At 37.4% G+C, this 24,006-nt stretch overlaps 1 protein-coding gene across 3 annotated transcripts in view; it reads right to left on the reverse strand.

Annotated features, from left to right (window-relative positions):
- AFAP1 (actin filament associated protein 1) overlaps nt 1–24,006 on the reverse strand; it is a 231,547-nt gene that overhangs the window by 44,539 nt on the left and 163,002 nt on the right. For all 3 annotated transcript variants that reach the window (XM_074229837.1, XM_074229839.1, XM_074229838.1), the window contains exons 8-10: nt 23,327–23,408; nt 15,678–15,827; nt 4,173–4,384 (exon numbers count right to left, since the gene is read on the reverse strand). In XM_074229837.1, coding sequence (XP_074085938.1) covers nt 4,173–4,384; nt 15,678–15,827; nt 23,327–23,408 — 444 coding nt within the window. The remainder of the gene's footprint in view (nt 1–4,172; nt 4,385–15,677; nt 15,828–23,326; nt 23,409–24,006) is intronic.

Consider the following 24,006-nt stretch of genomic DNA (forward strand, 5'->3'; position numbering starts at 1 on the left):
TGGTGTATATTAAATTTCTAATGGTATATATTAAATAATAAACAGACATGTTTGTCCAATTTTTCCTCAACACATGGGTCTTCTATAAGAGTGATATCAAATTCAAATAGAGTCAGGAGTTACTAATCCATATGTAAGGATCCCTGGAGACCATAAATTGACTTAGTTTTAAAATGTAATATTACTTGTGTTTTGTTGTATTTTTAAAATTATTTTGTTAAATATTTCCCATTTACATTTTAATGTGGTTCAAGGCTATATTTAAGAGTATTGCTGGCCACATGAGGCCTGCAGGTTACATAGCTCTCTGCTCTACAGCATTCTTTTTAGAGGGTTTGTCATCCAGGATCTCTTTGAAAACCTCCTCTCATAGGATACTCTCACTACCTCCTGTGGCAGTTCATTCCAATGCTAAAAAGATTTAATTATAAGAATATTTCCCCAATAATTCAATACCAAAGGAGCTGTAATTTCATTGCCAAGGATAAAGCCTTCATCAAAGTAATTGCAACCATTATGTAACTTAATATATGAGCTTCAAGGGTTGATATGGCTGAAAAATTCACCAGCTTGAGAGCAATCAGATCACATGATCTTTGCTGAATTTATTCATCCTAGACAACAAACACATACTTTGTTATTAGGCATTTGGTAGGACCTGGCAGATGCTTTGAATCACCACCACAATGATACATCAGATTAGAAATATTGTGAAGAATTATCTGAATACTGTTCCTAATTTGCCTGTCCTTATAAAGGGATCCCTTTAGTAATTAAGTAACTAATCCAATTTTGATAAGGTTCAAGATTCACATTATTTCTAATCTTCCTCTAGAATTAAAAGTTTAATTTCAGATAATGGCTGTAATTCTTAAACAATAAAGAAAAACCTGACTCTTTTTGAATGTTTTATTAATTTTTTTTAAAAATGCAATTATAAATTCTTGGAGAGAGTATGTTACAATAACTAGTCATCTAAAATGGAGCAAAATAAGACCAGCTGGCCCTCCTATGAAGATATTTATGAGATATAAATATATTGCTATTAAAATACATCATGAATTTTAAGAGATGAAATTTAATAAAGAAAAGTGCCCTGCAAAAGGGTTAAAAAAATGAACACAAAACTATAGGACAGGGCAGGCAGACCTAAAGAGCAGTTCATGTAGAAATAAAAAGAAAAACAGCTCATGTTAAAAAAAAAAAAGACAAAGATTTAGTGTCCATAAGCTGACTGTGAACTACTGCATGATGGCATTGCTAAAAATAAACAATCTTGGATTGCAATAACAAAGGCAGACATAATATCCAAATTCTGATGCTGTCCTTGACACTTGATCAGAACCCACCTGAAATATTGTGTTCTACTTTGGGCTTCCTAACAAACTAAGGTATATACTGGGGAGGGAACCAGGATGGCAAAAGGACTGGAAACCATACCAAACAGGAATTTCTAAAATAAATGAGATATTTGGCTTAAAGAAGAAAAACCTTAGGAGGACTATGCTCAAATTTATGAAGGATAAGAAGAAGAGCTGAGACTTGTCTTTTTATGCTTAAGCCAACACTTTGCTTTGTAAACATTTTTTCTATTCATTTTTCAGTGTGTCAAGTATAGAATAACTTCCCAAACATAACATTTTTAAAATGATAAAAATATGTTTTTAAAGTTCTTAAGGGACTATCATCAGCACCATAAAATCTGGAGAAGCCACGGTAACCTCAGAGTCAGAAATAGCTCATCCTCTGATACTGGTTGTGAAACCCTGGTCTACAGGTTTAGGGCCCAAACAATTCTCTATGAATACAAATTACAGAGTGCTTACAGATTTCCATCAGTAGAGGGAGTTCCTTCATCAGTAATTCCCTAAACCAATAAAAATGACAATAAAATGTGCTGGGACCAATGATGAGATTTCAGGTATCCTACTTGATCACCTCAGTTTTCTCAGCTGTAAAATACTGGGGATGGGACTAATATCCTCCAACATGACTTTGAAAAGAGGCATAAAGGATGTTACCCACAATATTTCCTGACTAGTTCAAACTAGGGAAATTATTTTACCTAGTTTAGAGAAATATTTAAATACAATTAGGGAAATATTTAAACAACTCAAAATAAAATAAAACATAATATTAATTTGTTATTTTCTAAGTCAATATGCAGCACACAGAACTTTCTCACTTCAGTCGAGCACCACTGCTAGTTCTAACAACGCTCCCTCTGATACAGATTGAATCTAGTCTAACTCAAACCTAAAGGCAATTTCCTTCACAGCACCTCTGACAAATAGTCCTAGACCCCCCTCTTGAATACTTTCAATGACAGAAAATTTTCTAGCATAAGAAGTACCCCTAATCTGCTGAACAACTCTAATTTTCAGAAAGTATTTCCTTACAGTGAACTACCTATAAATACTACCTATTATTGTTTCTGATTCTGTCCTCTGGTGCTAAGTAGAACAGATGGAATCCTTCTTTCACTTGACAGTCTTTCAGATAGCACAGTCTCCCTAATTCTTTTTATGGAAATACAAAGTATAGTGAAAAGAATGCCAAATTAGCATCAGAAGCTCTGGGTTCAAATTCTAGCTCATGCATTTACTTTTTCTGCAATCATTGGTAAGACATTTTAAATTCTCTGGGACTTTTCTTCTTCTGTAAAATGAGAGGTTTGAGTTTAAAGATTGGATCCTGGCATCCAATGAGTAGATTGCTATTTGCACTGGCAATGAAGCATTCACATAACTAACTGATGAGATCATAGATACATTGAAATGGTTACATCTATATAATAACACTAACAGTCATGATGATGATAATGACTACAAAGGTAACAGCATTTATATAAAGTTTTAAGGTTTGTTAAGTGCTATACTGTGTCCTATATATGATCCTCATCATAACATAATGAAGTAGATTTAATTATTATTCACATTTTATAGATCAGGAAAATGAAGTTGAGCAAGGTTGCATGATTTGCTCAAAGTCATAGTTAGAAAACATCTGAAACAAGATTTGAACTTGGTGTTTGTGACTCCAAGTCCAATGTTCCACACACTGTGACACCTAGTTGTATCTGTATCTTATTTTTCCCTATCAGATGAGAAGCTCCATGTAGAAGGTATTATTATTATTGGCATTTTCTTTCTCACATATAGCTGCTCTAAAAGTACCTAATGATAGAAGCTCTTTGAAGATTATTATTGAGATATTTCGGTCATGTTTGACTCTTCGTGATGCCATTTGCAGTTTTCTTAATAATGGAGCAGTTTTTCCATTTCCTTCTCTGCTTGTTTTATAGTTGAGAAAACTAAGGCAGACAGGTTAAGTGACTTGCTCTGAGTCACAAAATGTAAAGTGTCTGAGGCAAATTTGAACTCAGGAAGAGGAATCTGGCATTCTCTATCCACTGCCCCACCTAGCTTCATATCCTTAAAGATCGAGGTTGGATTAACATTTACCATTGTACCCTCCAACTCCTAGTAAAGAGTTTTGAACAAAGTGAGTGCTTATTAAATATTCGCTGGCAAATGATTAAATAAATTCATAGACTTGGCAGGCCAAATACAGAGAATAGACCTGTGCTCCAACACTAGCCAGTGAACAAAGAATCAAATCATTGACACAGGTTATCTAAATGAGTTTCCCCATGCTCCTTTCTTTCTGTCTGTCTGTCTGTCCATCTGTCTGATTCCTTTCTTATTTTGCAATCAAGATTGAATGACTTGCCCAGGGTCATATTACTAATAAGTGTTGGTGAGATTTAAATTCAGGCCATATTCTTTTTTTTTTCTGTAAGGTTTTTGCAAGGCAATGGGGTTAAGTGGCTTGCCCAAGGCCACACATCTAGGTAATTACTAAGTGTCTGAGGCTGGATTTGAACTCAGGTACTCTTGACTCTAGGGCTGATGCTCTATCCACTGTGCCACCTAGCCACCCTGGGCCATATTCTTTCAAAGGTATATCAGGTGTAGAAGAGAACAGCACCTAGGAAAGAAACCAGACCAGAGAAAAAAAGCCAAGGCAAAAAGGCAGACAAAGAGAAGAAAAATGTGAGCAGGGCAGAATGTGAAGAATTTGGCTCAGCAGCTGAGTTTGAGCCATCTCTCAGCAGGGAAATGCTATCTGGTGTGCAGCCCTGTGAAGCCCGCCCCTCACATATACTGCACCTCTAGTACAGCAACTTCCTGCCCATTTCGAAGCAAACGAAATGTCAAAGGATGTTTGGAATCCAAGCCTGGAATCACTTCACAGCCGCGGAGAGGAATGGAAACAATATGGGTCTTCAGGTCCGTCCTGTCCTTGTGGAAAATGAGCTTATTATCTTTCACTCTGCACCAACGTTCTCGCCAGCGGTTATTCGAGAGCACGTTTAGATATCCTGTAATGAAAACAAATGTTAAGACATTTTATCCTTCCCAGAGAACAGTGGGCATGTTTGGAGTGATAGGAGCTTTTTCTAGCCTCATTTTTCAAGGAAGAGGGCAAGGGGAAATGAGGAATGGGATTCAAAGAAGGTAGTACTTGTCAAATCCATTCCAAAAATACCATAAAATTGTAAATGTAGACAAAAAGAGAAAGAAAAAAGTCAGGGGGCCAAGAATTTCATATATTCCTTATGTTTAAGACAAGGTTAGCATTGAACTGTATTCCCAAAGTCTGATTTTGTTCCAGGTACCACAACTTCAGTACTGGGCTTTGAGGGGAATGATAGGTCATTCATACTATGGCAAAAATAGTGATAGAAGCTATAAAGTTTAATATAATATGTTCACTTTGGAACAAAATATCTAATCCCATACATGAAGGAAATGAGAAAGTAGTTTTCCCCCTCTGGGCAATTTCCAAATTCTCTCTTCTCTATCTTTTTTTTACTACCTCTTTCATTTTTTTTAATTTGGTTTTTGCAAGGTAATGGGATTGAGTGACTTGCCCAAGGTTATACAGCTAAGTATGTATTAAGTATTTGAGATGGAATTTGAACTCAGGTCCTCCTGACTTCAGGGCAGGTGCTTTTAATCACTACACCACTTAGCTACCCCAAATTCTTTCATTCTTTACTTCTTTTGGGTGGTGGGGATAGGGAAGGGACACTAGGTAAAAGGAAGACTGGGAACATTTAGCTTGGAAATAAGAAGAAACACCACAACATTGTAAAAAGAAACTGAATTGGGGCAGCTAGGTAGCATAGTGGATAAAGCACGGCCCTGGAGTCAGGAGTACCTGGGTTCAAATCCAGTCTCAGACACTTAATAATTACCTAGCTGTGTGGCCTTGGGCAAACCACTTAACCCCATTTGCCTTGCAAAAAAAAAAAACTGAATTTAGAGTCAGTTCAAGATATGACTCTTTGGTATCCTAGTTAGGACTTAACCTAAGTCATTTTACTTCTGAGATTCAGTTTCTCATCTTTTCATCTTTTCAATGGGGGTGATGGGACCACATAAACTGATGATGCAGCCACTTCCTGAGAGGGAGAGATGTTTGTCCTCAAGATGCAGAATAAAACAAACATTATCAGACATGGTCATTGTAGAAAATTCCTTTTACATGACTGCAAATTTGCTAAAAGAATTATTTTTTTTCTTTTTCAATGTGGAGGAGGAAGGAAGAATGGTTAACGATGGGACAGGATAGTTTAAAAAAAAAGGAAATTTAGATTCAAGAATTTTAGTAAATTCACAAAATGGAAGGAATACCAAAAATGACAGAAAATACAATTGAATTTGATATATATTTCCTCCCAAAAGCAATCTATAAATAATTAAGACCTGAATTTTCACAAATTCTTTTTCTATTGGACAAACCCATGTAGAGGGTAGCAGTTAGGAGAGAGAAAATATTTTAAATAAGATAAATTATACATTTTTTAAAAGTTTTTGCAAGGCAATGGGGTTAAGTGGCTTGCCTAAGGCCACACAGCTAGGTAATTATTAAGTATCTGAAACCGGATTTGAACCCAGGTACTCCTGACTCCAGGGCCAGTGCTCTATCCACTGCGCCACCTAGCTGCCCAATAAATTATAAATTTTACAAATAATATATGTAAAGTATTTTATTAATCAACTATTATCACTAATAAATAATGACTGGCATATAGCTATGTTCTAATTCAGAAGCAGAATTAGGAATGGAGATTGCAGAGGGCAGAAAAAAAAAAGCCCTCCAAAGCCCCAGGGGGTATTAATTACAGTGAGATAGATTTCAACTTAATAAATGAAAATCTGTTTTAAAGCTAAAGACTTCAAACAATAAAATTCACTGTCTTGAGGTAGCAAGTCCCTGATTACTAAAATTATTTCATTAGCAGCCTGGATGGCTACTTGTCAGAGATGTGGCTAGGCTCTTGTTTTTTTTTTTAAATTCAATTATCTTTTTAATTTCAATTGCACATTCTCTCCCTCACTGCAAGTTCTTTCCACAAACCCTCTATGACCCACTGAGAAAGCAAGAAATATGATCTCCATTATACAGATGAAGTCATGCAAAACATGTTTCTGCATTAGCCATAATACCCCCACCCCAACCCTACAACATCCAAAAGCAAGTAAATAAATAAAGAGAAAAAATATGCTTCAATCTGCATTCTGAATCCATCAGTTTTCTCTTTGGACATGGAGAGCATTTTTCCACCATGAGTTTGAGGGTATTCAAACACTGAATTAGTGATTAAACTCAAGTTAAATTCTGAGTCAAAGGTCTCTTCCTAAATCAAAGATTCTATGAACTGGAATCTGGGACATAGTAAGTGGTTAAAATGTACTGATTGAATGAAAGCTGAGAATTCAGAATGTCAGGGTGAGAAGAAAATTACAAATCTAAACTGTTTTTTAACATGATTACAACTAGCTTAGTCAATTCATTATACTTAGTCCACAATAATTAGTCCATTCATAATACAATGGGACAGTATTTTTAAGGGCATTTTAATGTTCATCTGAGAATCCCCTAAGGAAAGATATCATCATGATCTTAATTTTGAGGAGAAGTCCCTGGTCTCCAGATGACAGACCCAATCAGTGGTAGCAAAAGCTAAGCATAAACAATAATGGGATTAGAATCTAGGGATTAGTTCATTATTATTTCCAGCAGGAAGGCAGCAAATTGTTTAAAGATAAAGACACAATGGGTCAAAGAGAACAGGGAAGGACTACTGTACCCAATGCTGTGTTAGGCTATAAAAGTCTACTGAAATCCCATTTGCCAATTATTATCCTCTTCCAAAAAAAGAAAGGGATTCAGATTTCACCCAAAATTAAGAATATTCTGACGATTAAAGCTATCTACTTTAAGCAAGAATGAGTTCCTCATCTCTGAAAGTATTGTATGTTGAGGTTTGTTGAGTGGAATTGTCCACATGATTTACTTGAGGAATAGTTATTGAATTGAACTGAATGAATCACACTGACTCCCACTGTTTAAAGATGATCAACACTGCTTCTCAAATCTTTTATCTCTCAGTGCCAATCTGACACTCAGACTCTAGGCTTGTTTCAATTGCTTTGTGAATATTTCCAGCTGCTTGCCCAAGCTAGAAGCTAAAAATGGTCAAGTCAAAAATTAATTCATCCTCGTTTAATGGAACTTAAGTTTTATTCAAGTATAATGGAATTTGCATTTGAATTCAGCCTAGATACCTCCCCAGCTGTATGACTCTGGACTAGTCACTTGTCCTCTCCTGGTTTTCCTTCTCTGAAAAAAAAATGGGGATAAAAATGCTTGCTATCATCTACCTTTCAAGTTTTGTTTGGTGAAAAGAATGATGTAAATGAGATTTATGTTTATTATTGTTGGGATGTTGTGATGAAGTCATTTTTCATAGTAGTTAGTTGGTTTGTATGCCAAACTTGCCATTAGCTCATTTTACCTTCCATTGCTTCTCCAATAGGGAGTTTAAATCCTAAATAATCCTTCTTACTTCTAGGATTGCTTCTTCCTCAAATAGTTAGGGAATGATTTGTCAAACTCTGAATGCATGGTCAAGCCTAGGCATGACCAAGATGTAGTGGTGGTGGTGGTGATGATATTAGAGGCAGTTGTAATAGTACAAGCAGTAGTAGTGAAAGTAATGGAAGTGGCTATAGAAGCAGCAGTCATAGCAAATGGTGGTAAGGATACTAGCAGTAGGAGTAGTAATAGTAGTAGTAGTAGTAGTGTTGATAGTGGAGGTAGTGGTAATGATAGTTGGAGGAGCAGTGATTGTGGTAGTAGCAGTGGTGGTAGTACTGATAGTAGCATAGTAGCAGCAGCAACAGCAACAATAAAGATTGCTAACAGCTAGGTACTTTACAATTATTATTATTATATTATCTCAAATGATCTTCAAAACAACCCTGGAAGGAAGGTACTGTGATCCCCATTTTATAGTTGAGGAAACTGAGGCAAGTAGAGGTCAAGTGACTTGTCCAGGATCATATAGCAATTAAGTGTATGGGATCTCATTTGAACTCAAGGTCTTCCCAACTCCAGGCCTGGAGCTTTATCCACTGCCCAGTTCAATTCAGGAGATAGATATAGATAGATAGATAGAGAGAGAGAGAGAGAGAGAGAGAGAGAGAGAGAGAGAGAGAGAGAGAGAGAGAGAGAGATGAAACACAGGGATTAATATGGCATAGTTGATAAAAGCTTGGAGTCAGGAATCTGGATTCAAATTCTGTCTCTGACACTTTGTAGCTGTGTGATTCTGGGCAAGTCATTTCATATCTATGGGCTGTCACAGAACTTGTCCACTAAGTCCCAGAAGAGATGCTCATTTGCTTTGGTTGTTTAAATTCTCAGTGGAGATGTTCTTTATAGAGATGATTATCACCACTCCTTTGAACATTTGTTTATATACTCAACACAAGCCATGCTTCTCTTGCCCTTTCTCCCTCTTTAAAGCTAGCTAGCTCGATATAAGTATGGGTATAGAAGTAAAAACAAAACACTTAGGTCTAGGTCTGTTAGAATGAAATTACTTTGAAAATCATGAATTGCTGAGCAGAACCAGAAAAAACATTTTACACCCAAACAGTAGCATGGGGCTGATGATCAACCTAGATGGACTTGCTCATTCCATCAGTGCAACAATCAGGGAAAGTTTGGGGCTGTCTGCAATGGAGAAAACCATCTGTATTCAGAGGAACAACTGTGGAGTTTGAACAAAGACTAAAGACTATTACCTTCAATTGGTGGTGGGGGGGGACCTGCTATCTTATGTAATTTTGCTATCTCATACTTTATTTTCTTAAGGATATGATTTCTCTCATCACATTCAACTTAGATCAATGTATACCATGGAAACCATGTAAAGAGAAACAACTGCCTTCTGTTGGGGGTGGAGGGAGGAAAGCAAGAATGGGGGGAAAATTGAAAAATGCAAAATTAAATCTTGTTTTAAAAAAATCATGAATTTCTAGAGAAAAATTTATTATAACTAATGATTACTAATGTTATTATGATGATTATTCCTCTAACAAAATCTTCCCCCAGTATTTCCCTGTTGCCTCAGAATCTTAAGTCTATGCTGGTTGAGCTCCAGCTCTGGAAGGTGTTTTCTGTTGTTGTTATTCAGTTGTGTCCAACTCTTCATGACCCCATTTGTGGTTTTCTTGGCAAAGATCCTAAAAAGGCTTGCCATTTCCTTCTCACCTCAATTTACAGATGAGGAAACTGAGACAAAGAGGGTGAAGCAACTCACCCAGGGCCCCATAACCACTCAGTGTCTGAGGCCAGGTTTGAAATCAGAAAGAGGAGCCTTCCTGACTCCAAGTCTGACCCTCTATCTACTGAGTAACCTGGCTGTGGTAATAGGTAGGCAACCAAGTAGCTGCCCCCACACCAGCTGACTATCTCTGCATTTCTGAATCACTTTTCTTTTGCTGCTCTGAGAACACATCCTCTGCCCTCATCCTTTTAGAATATCAATTTCTTGAGGACAAAGTCTGCTCTCGTTTTTGTTTTTCTGTGTCCGGCACCTAGGATGTAATTGAAGCCATAACAAATGCTTCTTGAAGTGAACTGGATCATGCTTTAGGGCCCTGGGTTGGAGATACTCTGGATGCTAACCCACTGGGTCTAAAAGGATGAATGTTTGTTCTAAAGAGACTTAACTTCCATGCAGGGATATGATTAATTCCCAAGGCTGCATTTGGCCAGATGAATTCAAAACACAGTGACTCCTCTGGAAAGTGATGCTCTAGACACAGCAGGCATTGTTAGTAGAGTGGGGGAAGAAAGGAAGATTCCTGGATTAGGTCTTTGGGCTTTCCAGAAACTGCCCAATTTATATTTAGCATGTTTCCATTTCAAATAGAATTAATACACATAGGAGACTAAATGACATTTTATTTAGAGCTGGAATTTCTATGAAATGACTAAGGTTTTATCTACTTCCTCAGATTTCTTTTCGGTCCCCAAAGGAGAAAACAATAAATCATGTTGGTTAACAGCCACGGTTCTTTTTTTTTAATATGTTTTGAACAATATTGTGATTTGTTTAAATTTTCTGTATATTGTCTCTGATTCTGGAGACATAATTTCAGAGCTTCAACCAAAATAATTCAACAGGGATCATAAGGACCTCACAGGTTCTTCAAAGGGGAAAATTCAAATGTGTGAAGCACCACCAAGAAAAGAGAAAGGGAATTGTAGAAATGAGACTTGAGTTTGAAATGGAGCTTGATCTCTTGGAACAACCTTTGTGCCCATGGCCAAGTCACTCCACAGCTCTAGGTCTCAATTTCTTTATCTGTATAATGAGGGGTTGAATTATAACATCTAGGAGGTTCCATTCAGCTCTGATTCCCTAGGAATAGTCATGAACTCTCTCACACTTAGCAGCTCCCCACCTCAAATATCTTTGCCTAGTCAAATCTTCATCTCTTTGGAAATCTCCCAAAAGATGAACAAAAGAAGAGGCTGGCAATTTTCCTAATGGAAAGGCCAAGTCAGTGTTTTTCATTTCCTAATAGGGAAAAGGGAAGCCATTGTAGTTGTCTTGGAAGATATATTAGATGAAGTATGTGGCTTTATTTGACTTCAAAAATTTTCCTTCAAAATTACAATACTCCAAAAGGAATATCAATGCCTGTCTGCCTCAGCTGATCTATTGATTCAATCAGCTAATGCTTGGTCAAGTTTTGGAATTCTATTATTTTTGTACTGAAGATAACCTTAGAAGTTACCTTCTATTTCCCAAAAAGACCTGAGGTTCAGATCACACATAGGATTATAATTTAAGAACTTAAAGATTCCAGGCCATCAGATTCCGTGCACTTTTATTTTATAATGAAGCAATGAAGACACAGAGAAGATTAAGTCAGTAACCCGAAGTTACACAGCTAAGGTCTGAGTCAGAAATTGAACCCAGATCTCTCTGACTCCATTATACTACTGGTTTTAAACACAAATAGAAATAGGCACTAAAATACATAATGATCCCTGTTGTACACATACTGATTTAGTAAACAACAAATCACTATTATATTTGTCTTACTGTATTTGTGCTAAATATTTATCTATTATATTTCAATCTTGGTTGGTCTCACCAAACCAGGAGAATTGTAAGCCTGTAGGCTGACATCTCTGCCTCACAACATGCCTCTCAGCTCCGTGCTAACTTTAACTCTGGACAAGTGCCTCAGTTTCCTCATCTGTAAAATAACAGAGTAGGATATTTAGCTAACTTTTGATGATACTTTATGATAAACTATTCAGTATACAACTGTCCTGTTTAACATCCCTAGAAAATTGCATAGATGGTCTCTGCTAAAATATTTCCAGAAATAGGGAGCTCATTATCTGATGAGTCAGTCCAGTCATTTCAATTGTGAGAAGCTCTTATATTTCCTTGAACAGAAATGTCTTTGCCCTGCAATCTCCTCTCTTTGGTCTTCATTGTATTCTCTAGTACCAAATAAAGTAATGATAATTCCTCTGCCAAAGGACAGCTCTTTGCATATCTGAAGGCAATGATCATCACCAAGTCTTCTCTTCTCCATGCTGAACAAACCCATTCCCTACAGACAATCCCCAACATAGGATTAGTTTCCTCCAGTACCTTCATATTTGTTATCATTTGTTTCAATATAACTTCATACAGGAGTGATTTGTCATTTCCTCCTCAAGATCATTTTATAGATAAAGAAAATGAGACAAAGAGGGTTGACTGACTTCCCTAAGATCACACAGCTAGTAAATGTCTGAGGCTGGATTTGAATTTGGGTCTTCCCAACTCCACACCCAGCATTCCATCCACTGTGCCACCTAATCACCTAGGTGATTCATCAAACGAAGAACTCTAAACTAGATGCACTCCATATTTTATTGACATATTTCCTAAAATAGTGTCTCCAGCTGAACATAGTAGCCCAGATGAGTCTGATTAGAACATAGTGTTCAAACTTCTGGTTATAGTCTTAGAGGGTGATTTGCTAAGGTTCATTCAGGCAACAGGTTATCAGGTAGGATATGAACACAGATCTTCCATGGGAGAAGCCAGTTTGCCCTCTTTCCACACTGCTTCTTATACCTCAATTAATCAACCAGGATCCTAAAACATAAGAGATTATAACATCTACTCTGATCCAGATACTATGAGCAATATTGAGAATACAAGTACTTCTATAAATCAAACTGCCTCTCATTCCTATATTATCTAATTTAATTCTCACAATAATCCCATGAAGAAGAACAGGTATATTTTTCTCTCATTTACATAGGAGGGAATTGAGGAAGTTAACAACCTGCCATGGTCACAGAGGTGATTGTCAAAGATGGGCTGTGAGCTCAGGGCTTCCTGACCCTAAAAACACACTGCTTTTCTGTAAGTACATCTCCCACCTGTATGTGATGGTGGTCTTCTTCAGTACAGTCCTAAGAGGATGGACACTGACTTCACAAACCTGTTGAACATTATCCTTCTTTATATCCGTAGTGTTTAGCACACAGCTGTTACTTAATGAATAGTAGTGAAGAGAAGGAACTGAACTCAAAATAAATTCTATAAACCTCTATTAAACACCTATTACGAGTGAATCCTGTAACAATAAAGGGAATCCCCTCATTCAACAGTTCCCAATACCAAAGAAATTATAGTTCTTTTCCCTATGCTATGTGCGAGGAAGGCATTGTGCTCTTCAATTTTCTCTGAGGTGAAAGATTTGACTTTTGCAAACTGCCAAAAGGGCAGTTCTGGTGAATAATAAAACTGGGGAATTTTATTTTGGGTGTGGCTATAAAACATCAAGATGTATTTTCCGGTGTGGTTGTTAACTGAGCTTAGATGATGACTTCCCAAAAGGCATTTCAAAATAGTTTTGATGAATAGATGCATTATGGGAATTATATCCTACTGGTGTTCATTGAAACTACTCCTTCTGGGACCAAACCTGGTTGTTCTACACAGAGCATCTGAAGAATGCTAAAAAGTAGTATTTGCTTGCAATCTGACCATACTTGCTTCTCAGTCCTGTAGCATTTCCTCACATGTTAATCATTTAAGTTGGGCTATGTTGTATGGTCTCTTTCCAGTTTTACCATTCCATGTTCTAAGGTTATTTCTAGCTTCCTTATGTTTTGTTTCAGCTCTTACATTCCATGTTCTATGTTCTAACATTCTGTGCTCTACAGTCCTCCCTGATCATGCCATTCATTCTAGATTTTAAGGTCCCTTCCAGTTTGAATATTCTTGATAGGATGGCATCCTTTGCTATGCATCCAATGTTCTTCCTAATCTCAGGTACCATCTGGCTCTGACAATTTTTGTTTTTCTTATTTTTCGGTCCCTTTGAGTTCTGCCCTTTAGTGACTCTCTGACTGTAATACTGTAACTAAAAGCACATAATAAAACCCTTTTTTCTTGAGTCTCGCCCACTGATCTGGCTTCCAAATTGGAGGCCCAGCCCTGTTTTTCTTACATTCATTTTACCAATGAAAACCTACAGAGGTCCAGCTGTTCCCAACTGTTCCTTCATAGGTTTCGAACTCAGGGCCCCCATCCCTGGTATGACTGTCTTCTATCAGCCCAACTAGGTCAGAATTTCCTCTCTGTGGGGAAGCAGAGCAGCAGCTGCAGCAGGATTAGTTTGGCAGGATCTGTGTGCTGGGTCTCTATCGAGGTCACCCTTTGGCTTGATACTTCACAGCTGTGCATAAGACTGGAAATAGGTCTTTTCAAAAAAACTTATTTTGTTTTTACCAGCATCCAAAAGGAAGCATTTGTGTATCCCTACACCCCATGCCCTGAATAAAAATTAGGTGATAGTTTAAAAATTTTGTGCAAGAATGATATTGCTTCAAGTGAACTAAAATCTGAAAAATGTTAATGATGCATTTTAAAAGAAATACATATGGGTAATTATAGGCTTATCAATTTATGGAGATTAGCAGTGTCTCTGATAAACATCCACAAAGCCATTTATTTGACTATATACTCACAGAAACTTTTTAGAATTGGTTCAGTAAAGTTAATTGTTAAGTCTTCCAATGCATGAGGCTTCTACTCCCTGATAACTTCCCCCAACCCCCCCCCACCCAGTTCCGGGCCTTCCCAACTCAACTCCCCTATGGCTCTGACCTCTCACAAAAACTATCACACCAATCCCTAAACTAGCCACGCCCACCATCTGCTTTTCCATCTTGAAATTCCAGACATTAGTATCCTACCAATTGGGTCCACTAAAAATCTCTGAGAAGTTGAAAGAATCATACACTGTTGAGAGTTAAAAGAGAGAATATCTGAACTTCAAGATCATAAGAATTCAAGAAGGAAGAGGGGAAATAATTCATCTACTAACTTACCCACATTTTACAGATGGGGAAACGGAAGCCTAGACTGGTCCAACAACACACATATAGCAAATAACAGAATTAGGATTTGGATGCAGGGTTTCTTTCTCAGTAACACTCCCTCATCATCCCAAAACTTCCTAAGATAGTCTCATCCTTTTATTTTATAAACATAATTCTATTTGACTATTACTTTTATTTTGACATAATTCTGTGACTATTACTTCCTTGACTTCCCTTCTCTACTTCTTCTTACCACCAAGACTCTCAAAATTTCCTTCACTTGCCTTGCTACCTATCAGCACTTAACATTTTGCATTCTGGCTTGTAACAATGACTATTCTAACAAGCCTAGCACAAAGATCTTTCATTTGCAAAATTATGGCCTCCTAAAACCTCTTTTGACCTTAGGAGTTTCCAACACCAGTGATGACCCCTTTCTCTGAAACTGTCACCTCTAGATTTTCTGGATATTTTTGTCCCAGCTTTTTCCCTATTTCAGAGGCTATCTCCTCTCAGCCTCCTTTGCCATTTCCTCTCCTTCCTTCCAAAATGTGGCTATGCCCCAAGGCTCAGTTCTCTGTTCTTTCTTTAGTTTCCCTTGCCAATCCACAGGTTTCATTCACATAACTTCAACTATTTAGAAACTAGCAAAACAAATCTTGTGGTTCCTCATGAATGGCAGCATCTCACATCATCATCTATGCTTAGAATGCATTCCCTCCTTGTCCTTATCTTGGAAAATAATCTTATTGATAGTGCAAAGGTCAAGTTTGTTCAACATCTTAATTAGAATGATCCCAAATGATAAATTAATCTCATGACTGGAAAGCAAAACACTTAATAGAAGTGCTGGATAGGAGAAAATAAACCCACAACTAAAGTCTCACAAAACACCTCCTTACCACAGGTGGGGACATCTTCCTCAGCTGATGAGGTCTGTTCATCTGTTGATGGCTTTTTCTTTCCTAGACCAATGATCTTGGTAATCTTTTTCCCAGTGACTTTTGTTACGGTTCCCTTGGCTTCTGACTTTGAACTTTTTTTCCTCTTAACTATAAAAAAAAAGGCGGAAAAATCCATAAGTGTATTGTTATAGCAGTTAACTGGGGAAAAAAAAAATCAAAGCAATTGGATCTTAAATCTACAGATAGAAGACACCTTGGAGAAAGTTATTATTCTGGGTTTCATAAGTTATAAGAACAGCTTCCAGGTGTAAAGATAGAAAACAATTGCATCTCAATTTTGACTAACTTCTAACTCAAATTTAGCATTTCTTTTGAGTAAGAGTTTAAAAACAAACAACACATTCTGCCTTTACCAAACTGCCACATTCATCTATGACACAAAAGGGTAAGCCTCAGAGGTCATTCAGATGAATCCCATTATTTGACAAATGAGGACAATAAGGTTCAGAGATGTTAAAATACTTCCTCATGGACATTAGTGTCAGAGGGAGGATTTGGACACCAGTCTTCTGAGTTCAGAGCTATCACCACTACCATCAACTCCCTGAGTGATGCTTCCTTCCCTAAAAAATATATTAGACTTAAAGAGTAAGGATATACACAGAAAACGGAGTCTTAAAATGGTTATAATAATATTAACAGCCAACATTTACAGTGTGTTTAATATTTTACAAAATTATTCACACACATGTGATTTGATCATCATCACCATGGTGATTTTGTGAAGGAGAAAGGGCAAGGACTATTCCCATTTTACAGATGAAAAACTGAGCCAATATTACTTGCATGTGTTAGTATAGCTGACTCCAAATTCAGCCCTCTTTCCAGGAGCTATAGAGACTATGCAAAATATCAAAATGGGCTTCCAGGAGAAAGCAGACACTTCTGAAAAGATTCAAGAGGGAATCAATTAGAGAATCTCAGTGGGTTCTTCCATCTCTAGATCTTTGATCCAATCATTTTGATTGTTTGCACATTATTTCCCCCATTAGAATGTAATCCCTGAGGTAAAGGCTCAGGCTTTCTTTGTATCCCTAGAGTTGAGTACAGGGTCTAATACATAGTCAGCCTTTCATAAATACTTATTGACTGAAAAGTGATTTACCCAGATCACATAAGTTATTTAAGTAGAAGAAAGGGTATTTGAACTCAGTTCCTCTGACTATAACCCTAAGATTCTTTCTCCTACAAAATGTTGGTTTACTTCTTTTAAATCTTCTGATATCAAGTTGACACCAATGTAGCATCCATCAATCATCTCTGGTTCTTCCTATAGGATCCACCCATCTCTCTTTTCTGCCACATGTGTGTCTAATGACATCCTTTCCATAATTTCTCCTGAACAGTTCCTTCTTGGTTATATGTGGCAACCAACCCACACTGGCCATATGCCTTTCCATTGTCCTCTGGGTGACCCTCAGCTTTTAATCCTACAGAGGCTATGATATTCCATGACTCAGTCACAGAGCACCACCAGAAGAATTTTGATGCTAAAAAGATGAATCTTTGTTTCAGGAAAAGCTAGAGGTCATTAAAAGCACTATACAATTTCCCAAAGGCAAGCCCACCCCTTTTTCTCCTCTTCATTTCTGGCCCTAGGTCATTATTTTTCTCAGATCATATGAATTTTTATTCCAGATTCAAAGATATTACACAACACAGTAACTTCTCTCTCTCAGCTGGCCTCTCCCACATATCTCCCCTGTATTTTGTTCCCTCCTCTCTATTTTTTTCCTCTTTCAATTTTTGAGTATCTCTTTTTCTGTACCCCATCATTTTCTTTTTTTTAATTTATTTAAGGTAATGGGGTTAAAAGTGACTTGACCAAGGATACACAGCTAGGCAACTATTAAGTGTCTGAGGCCAAATATGAACTCAGGTCCTCCTGACTCCAGGGCCAGTGCTCTATTCACTGCGCCTCCTAGCTGCCCCACCACCATTTTCAACATCTGTGGCAAAAAGGGAGAGAGAGAGCAGTTTCAGGCCTGCCAAGTTAATTGTTAATCTTCAAGTTACCTTCTCTTTCTCTCTCCTGCCCCCCCCCCCACCATGTGTGTGTCTATGTGTGTCTGTCTGTCTGTCTCTAACTAAATTTTTTGTCATCTGTCTTTCTGATTTCATTTTCCACTACTCTATGCCCTCTCCATGAAGAAACTGAAGTGCTGTTATTGAGTCGTTGCTCTTGTTGGCTTCTTGTACAAAGCAGAGAAGGCTGACTACATTTCAAAATAAGCAAGGCCTATGCTACTTTCTCAAAAAAAAAAATCAGATGGAAGGCTTGCATAATACTACTAAAAACATGAACTGTGGAGGCATGAATAGCAAAACAAACAAATGGCCCCTTTTCAAAGATAAAACACCATAATCTATTTACAATGCTTCATCTAAAGACTCATCTCCACTACAATTATCATTTGACATACTGGTTTGTGGGTGGGGTAACTCTATCCTGCATGTGCAGGCTAACTAAGCTGTAACACTCCAAAGAAACAGTGGATGACCTTTGTCAGAACTCTTCCTAAACTGAGGTTTCATTTCAATATCAAGAGAATGATTTCATACCAGACTTGAGCTGGTATGAACTAGCCTGTAGAAGAACTCCTACAGCTTTTAGGAATTATAGGATGCAGAAAAACAGGAGGGAGGGAGAAGGGGAGAGGAAAGAGAAAGAGAAACAGAGATAGGGAGGGAGAGACTGAGATACAGAGACATAGATGGGGGTGGGGGTGGGGATCATAATCCTTCCTTACAAATGATGGCATTCTCCTAAATCTTCTTGTTCCGTAAAGGTTACAGTGAAAAATAACTTTTTTTTAAAGATACTGTTCTCTAAATATACATCCACTGCCCTTATCAAGGTGGCCCTTTTCCTAGGCTTCATCACTGTGATGCTGACTTAGTGACAGAAGGTAACAAAGGAGGGCTCATCACCAGGTGACTTTTTATTTTTATTCCCAGAAATTCAGGGAGAAACAATTATTGAGGGGCAGAGACTTCAACCAATGGAAGGAACCCAAGAAATCCCAGATCTTGTCCAGTCCCCAACTAGAAGAAATTCCAATGAAAGGTGACATAGAAATAATTAGAAATATTAAAATAAGAGAGACAGTGTGGCACAGTAGATAGAAACTGTGCCTGGAATTCAGGAAAAACTATATTCAAAGTCCTGTCTTAGACATATCCTGAATGTATGACTCCCCTTCTAATTATCCAAGAATTGTCTGATCTCAGAGTTCCCAACACCAGTGAAATTAAACATCCAATTTAGAGGAGAAAAAAAAGGATATAAGAAAATTCTATTTCTTAAAGAATTGTCTTACAAATTAATTCATGAGAAGTGTAGTAAATAGAGAGATCATCTCAAAATAGGGAGTATTGGGTTCTTTCAGTCCCACCAATGAAATATATAGTAATGTGAACCGAAGCAGTAAACATTCCACATCTGTATTGTTAGAGGGAATACTCTCACTAGCAGTTCCTTCATCTAATGAAATCATAGATCTGGAGGGAAAATATAAATAAATCTACAAAGCCTCAGAATGAGGGAACTTGAAAGGACTTTAACAAGAAATTCCTAGAATGTTAGATCTGGAATGGGAATCTTGTAGCCCAACACAGTCATTTTATAGATAAGGAAACATTTATTAAAAAAAAACAAAGAACAAAGAATTTTCTGTCTATTCTACTAAACCTCCATGATAGAAACCCAGTGTGTCCTCAAATAGTGGACACAAACAACCTGGGCTGAGTGGGTTACTGAAAAGCAGACACAATAGCAAAACAAATTTAAAATTTTTTTTCCTGCATCCTGCATACAAACTATGCAGGAGTATATGAACAACTGAATACATGCATTGAAACCCTAGGAACTGTTTTTATCAGGATGGGTGGAGAATGAGTTAGTATCACCCAAAGTAGCTATTTAATACTTTTGCCAATCATTCTTTGCATAAACTATCATGTAATAGACTTATGAAATGGTGGGTGTGGACCTGTCTTTTAGTTCTGCCCCTCGGGTCTCCACTCTGACAGACCCTTCTCTCCTTACATAGACAATCATTTTAATGAGATGCACACCCAGGCTCATTATTTTTGTGTTCTACTCATTTACTTTGCCAAAACTTAAAGAGTGGATTCATCATCCCTGAAAGAAAAAAAGGGGAGAAAGAAAGTAATTTATGGGAAACAAGACGTTGTGACTTTTGATAGATGTTTTCCAAAATGTTCCAAACCAGGGGGGGAGAAAGTGAATTTCAGGGTGACCTCTAGGAGGTATTAAAACAAGCCTGCGATGTGGTGCTGCTAATTAGAGGTAGATTAATCTAGAACCTACAATGGAGTTCTGAGTTAGAGCTGGAAGGAACCTAAAAGAACAAGGGCACATTCAACATGGGAAGCTAGTAGCCCAAAATCATAGCATGTAACATCTTTGTCCTTTATTCTCAAAGAAGACCATGACATCAGGGTGGTAATGCCATGACAAGCACATGAATTGGATTTCAGTGAGTGGTACGGTGCTAAGTCACCAGCCTCACTTTTTCCTCCAGAATCATCTGGGTCCAGTGGCCAAAGAGGAATCAGGAGAACTGGAGATGGAACTGGATACCACACAATCTGGGTTAAGTGACTTGCCCAAGGTCACATAGCTAGTAAATGGCAAGTGTCGAAGACTGGATTCAAACTTCCATCCTCCTGAATCCAAGGCCAGTGCTCCATCCACTGCACCACTTAGCATGTAAAGTGACTTTAGTAGTCCAGTCTTCTCAGTTAATAGATGGGGAAATTGAGGTCCCAAGAGGAAAGAGACCTAATCACAGACCGAACAGAATGAGAATTAAACTTGCAGGGACTATCTCTTCAATAGGCCACTTCTAGACTTTGTCTGTACTCTTCTGTGCAAAGCTCACAGAATCACAGACTTACAACAATAAAAGATTTAGTGGTCACCTACTCTATTTTATAGATTAAGAGGCTAACACCATGAGAAATTAAATGACCTGATCAATAAAAAATGGCAAAACCAAGTCTTAAACCACTGCCCTATGTCTCCAAATCCATAAATATTTACATTATACCACACTGACCACAGAATAGGTCTTGGTATCTCCCTCATGCCTCTTCTCAAGTTTTCGCACTCCTCCATGAAACTCCATTTTGGACAATGGCCCAGACTCTTCTCTCCACTTTAGGCCCTTTGTGTTTTCTTCCTCTCTTAGAATATAAGTTCCTAAGAAAGCAAGAATTGTCTTTCTCTTTGCTTGTTTTCGAATCCCTAGTGCTTGTCATATAATAAATACTTCACAGACACTAATAATTCTTAATACTAATCATTGAGTGACCCAATTCTGGCCCTCTTTACACTACTTTGAAAAAAATAATTCTCTAAACCTAATATCTAAGAAATATTACTTGACTCCATTAATGAACAAGAAATCATATTTCTATTGCTCTCCCTGCAAAAATTTTGTGAGACAGATACTGTAATTATTTCTATTCCCATTTTACAGATAAAAAAAAACCAAGGGACTCAAAGACATGTGCTGACTTGTCCAGGAACATACTGATAGTAAGTTCAAAGTTGGATTCAAATTTAGATCTTGTTTGACTCTAAGGCCTTTCCACTAATCTTTAAAAAACGAAATGATCCCTGAATTTTTGATGCACTTTTATTTATACTGTTGAATAAAGGGGGGTGTTGGCAAAAGCACCAGGGCAAATGAGTTGTTTTTAATAGGATCAAGTTAAAAATTTGGAGGTAGAGCTCACTTCCAAATATCCAAACTTACAGAAGGAGCAAGAAAACAAAACACTTCTCAGACTTAAAGTAGAAAACTACCATTTTTATACACTACACAGAAACTACACTTATTTCCTGTCAGAGTCAAACTTAAAAGATAGCTTTCTTGCTTTTAATCATATATGACATGCCCTGAGGAAGACAGAGATAACACTTTTCCCTGAATAACTTCCTAGGAAGAAAACTATCATTTATGTTCTCTGTAAAAAAAAAAAACAACTACATTTGTGATCAAAGCAGAGGCCATGCCCTTGACCAGAGCACTCTCCATCATAAACTGGCCAGACAAGAAACACAATTCACATATTGTGGGTCTCCCAGATTAGGACTTTTAGGAATGAAGACAATTTCCATTTGGTTCAACTTGACTTGAGCTGCATTCCATTCCATAAAATACATTTTTATTAAGCACTTATTATATGTGAAACATTATATTTATTGCTTAAGGGTGCAATATTGAAAAATATCATCCTTGTCTTCAAGAAGTTGTATATCCCAACTGGGAGAGTGTGGTGAGGAAGAGAGGGGGAATATAATAATGTAAGAGCAAATGAGAAGAAACAAAAGAGGAACAAGACAAGAATAAAGTTTTCAGCTTCTCTTGGTTCTATTGTCTATGACAAATATCACTTTCTTTTTGTTTGTTTGTTTGTTTGTTTTATGTTTTTGCAAGGCAAATGGGGTTAAGTGGCTTGCCCAAGGCCACACAGCTAGGTAATTAAGTGTCTGAGACCGGATTTGAACCCAGGTACTCCTGACTCCAAGACCAGTGCTTTATCCACTACGCCACCTAGCTGCCCAAATATCACTTTCTTGAAGAAGTTCTCTTCCTGATCCTGATTGCCAAGACAGCATAACCGTCCCTTCTTATATTGTAAGACATTTGCCATGCTTTATTTTCAATTACATTTCATCTATTTCATGCTAGAATGTGAGGCCTACTAAGGTAAGGTCATATCTCTCTCAGGATCAAGTTCCATGCTATGTCAGGAGCTTAATAAATGTTTGATAAAAGAAACTGATGATTATCTTCAGTTGATTAAAATATGTACTAATAAGACAAAGGCCTACAATATCATGTCCTAATGCCTGTTTGTACCAGATACCCTTTCTCTAGGCATGGGAATAAACTCCAACCAAGACAACAAGAAAAGACTGGATCTGAAGCCCAGTTTTATCATACTCTCTCCCTCATCCTCTGTACAACTCAGTATAATGAAGGCAGAAGGAAATCAGGAGGCTCCAACAAAAATAGGTACTACCAGGAACCCCTCTTTTCAGAATTTTCCATCTCTCCTCCTATAGTACAGTTTGACTGATGATGATGGTGGTATACTAGTGGTATTTCTTCTGCCAATATTCTTGAATACTCTGGATAGCTTCAGTCAATGGGGGAAACAAGAATGCTCCTATAGTCAGTCTCCAAGTTATTCCAGCTATTAAATGCAGCCCCTGTGTAATAGGTGGATCTCGTAGGACTCTCAAACAAACCTATGTCTATGCAGAACAAATGAATCCTGTTTCCATATGGTACTAATGTCTTCAAATAGTTTATACAAACATCATAGAAAGAAAAACTATTGCAACATCAGAGATCACACATTGGGATAGTCTGAGACCTAATCAAACCCATAGTTGGGATCCATATCAAAAGGGATCCATTCTGTAGAATGGTGGGATAGTCCTTTAGTTGCCACATCAATTAAGTTGCTGATCATAGTGGCCTTTTGCCATTTCACACAAACTTTTTAATCATATTTGAATAATGGAGACCAAGCTCAAGACTCACCTTGTTCTTTTCCATTGCACATGATAATTCCATTTTCTGCACCACCTTCTCCATCTGAGCTCGGTCTTTCTGAGGACAGTTTCTGCAATGACAAAAGGATGAGATCATTCCTGCAGTGTTTACATTGGTTCTGCAGTGGGTCAAGCATCAATTAAAAGTCCTTTGGAATGTGAAATAAAAGGGGATGAAGCCCTAATTCACCCAGAAGGTAATCATGAGATGAATAAGAACAACAAAGACAGAGCCTAGATGCTTACATCATTGTGAAAGTATTGGCAATCAAAAAGAAACACCACCACTCTGTAGTTACTCTGACAGATGCTATAATATCTACTTGACTCTGCCAAAGATATCCACAGGTTTGGTCTTTCACAGGATCTGCAAAAGTCATTTTCTCTCCAAAAATGCTTCCCCTCAAAATCTACATTTGTCCCTGATGACATTCATTAGCATCTCAATTTGGAAAGGCAAATGCTTTCTGTAAACAAAATTACTAATAGTTCCACTTAAAGATACAAAGAAGTTCTACTAGAATCAATTTAGCAAGAGATCTCACTTCTTTAGCCTGAGTTTCTTCATTTGTCAAATGGATATGATAGTAATAATATTTCACATTTAGTGTTTTGCTGTTAGTAGTGGGTTTGTTTGTTTGTTTTTTTTAATGTCACTTGAAGGTCTTA

This window comes from Macrotis lagotis, chromosome 3, assembly GCF_037893015.1.
Source record: "Macrotis lagotis isolate mMagLag1 chromosome 3, bilby.v1.9.chrom.fasta, whole genome shotgun sequence".
Classification (NCBI taxonomy): domain Eukaryota; kingdom Metazoa; phylum Chordata; class Mammalia; order Peramelemorphia; family Peramelidae; genus Macrotis; species Macrotis lagotis.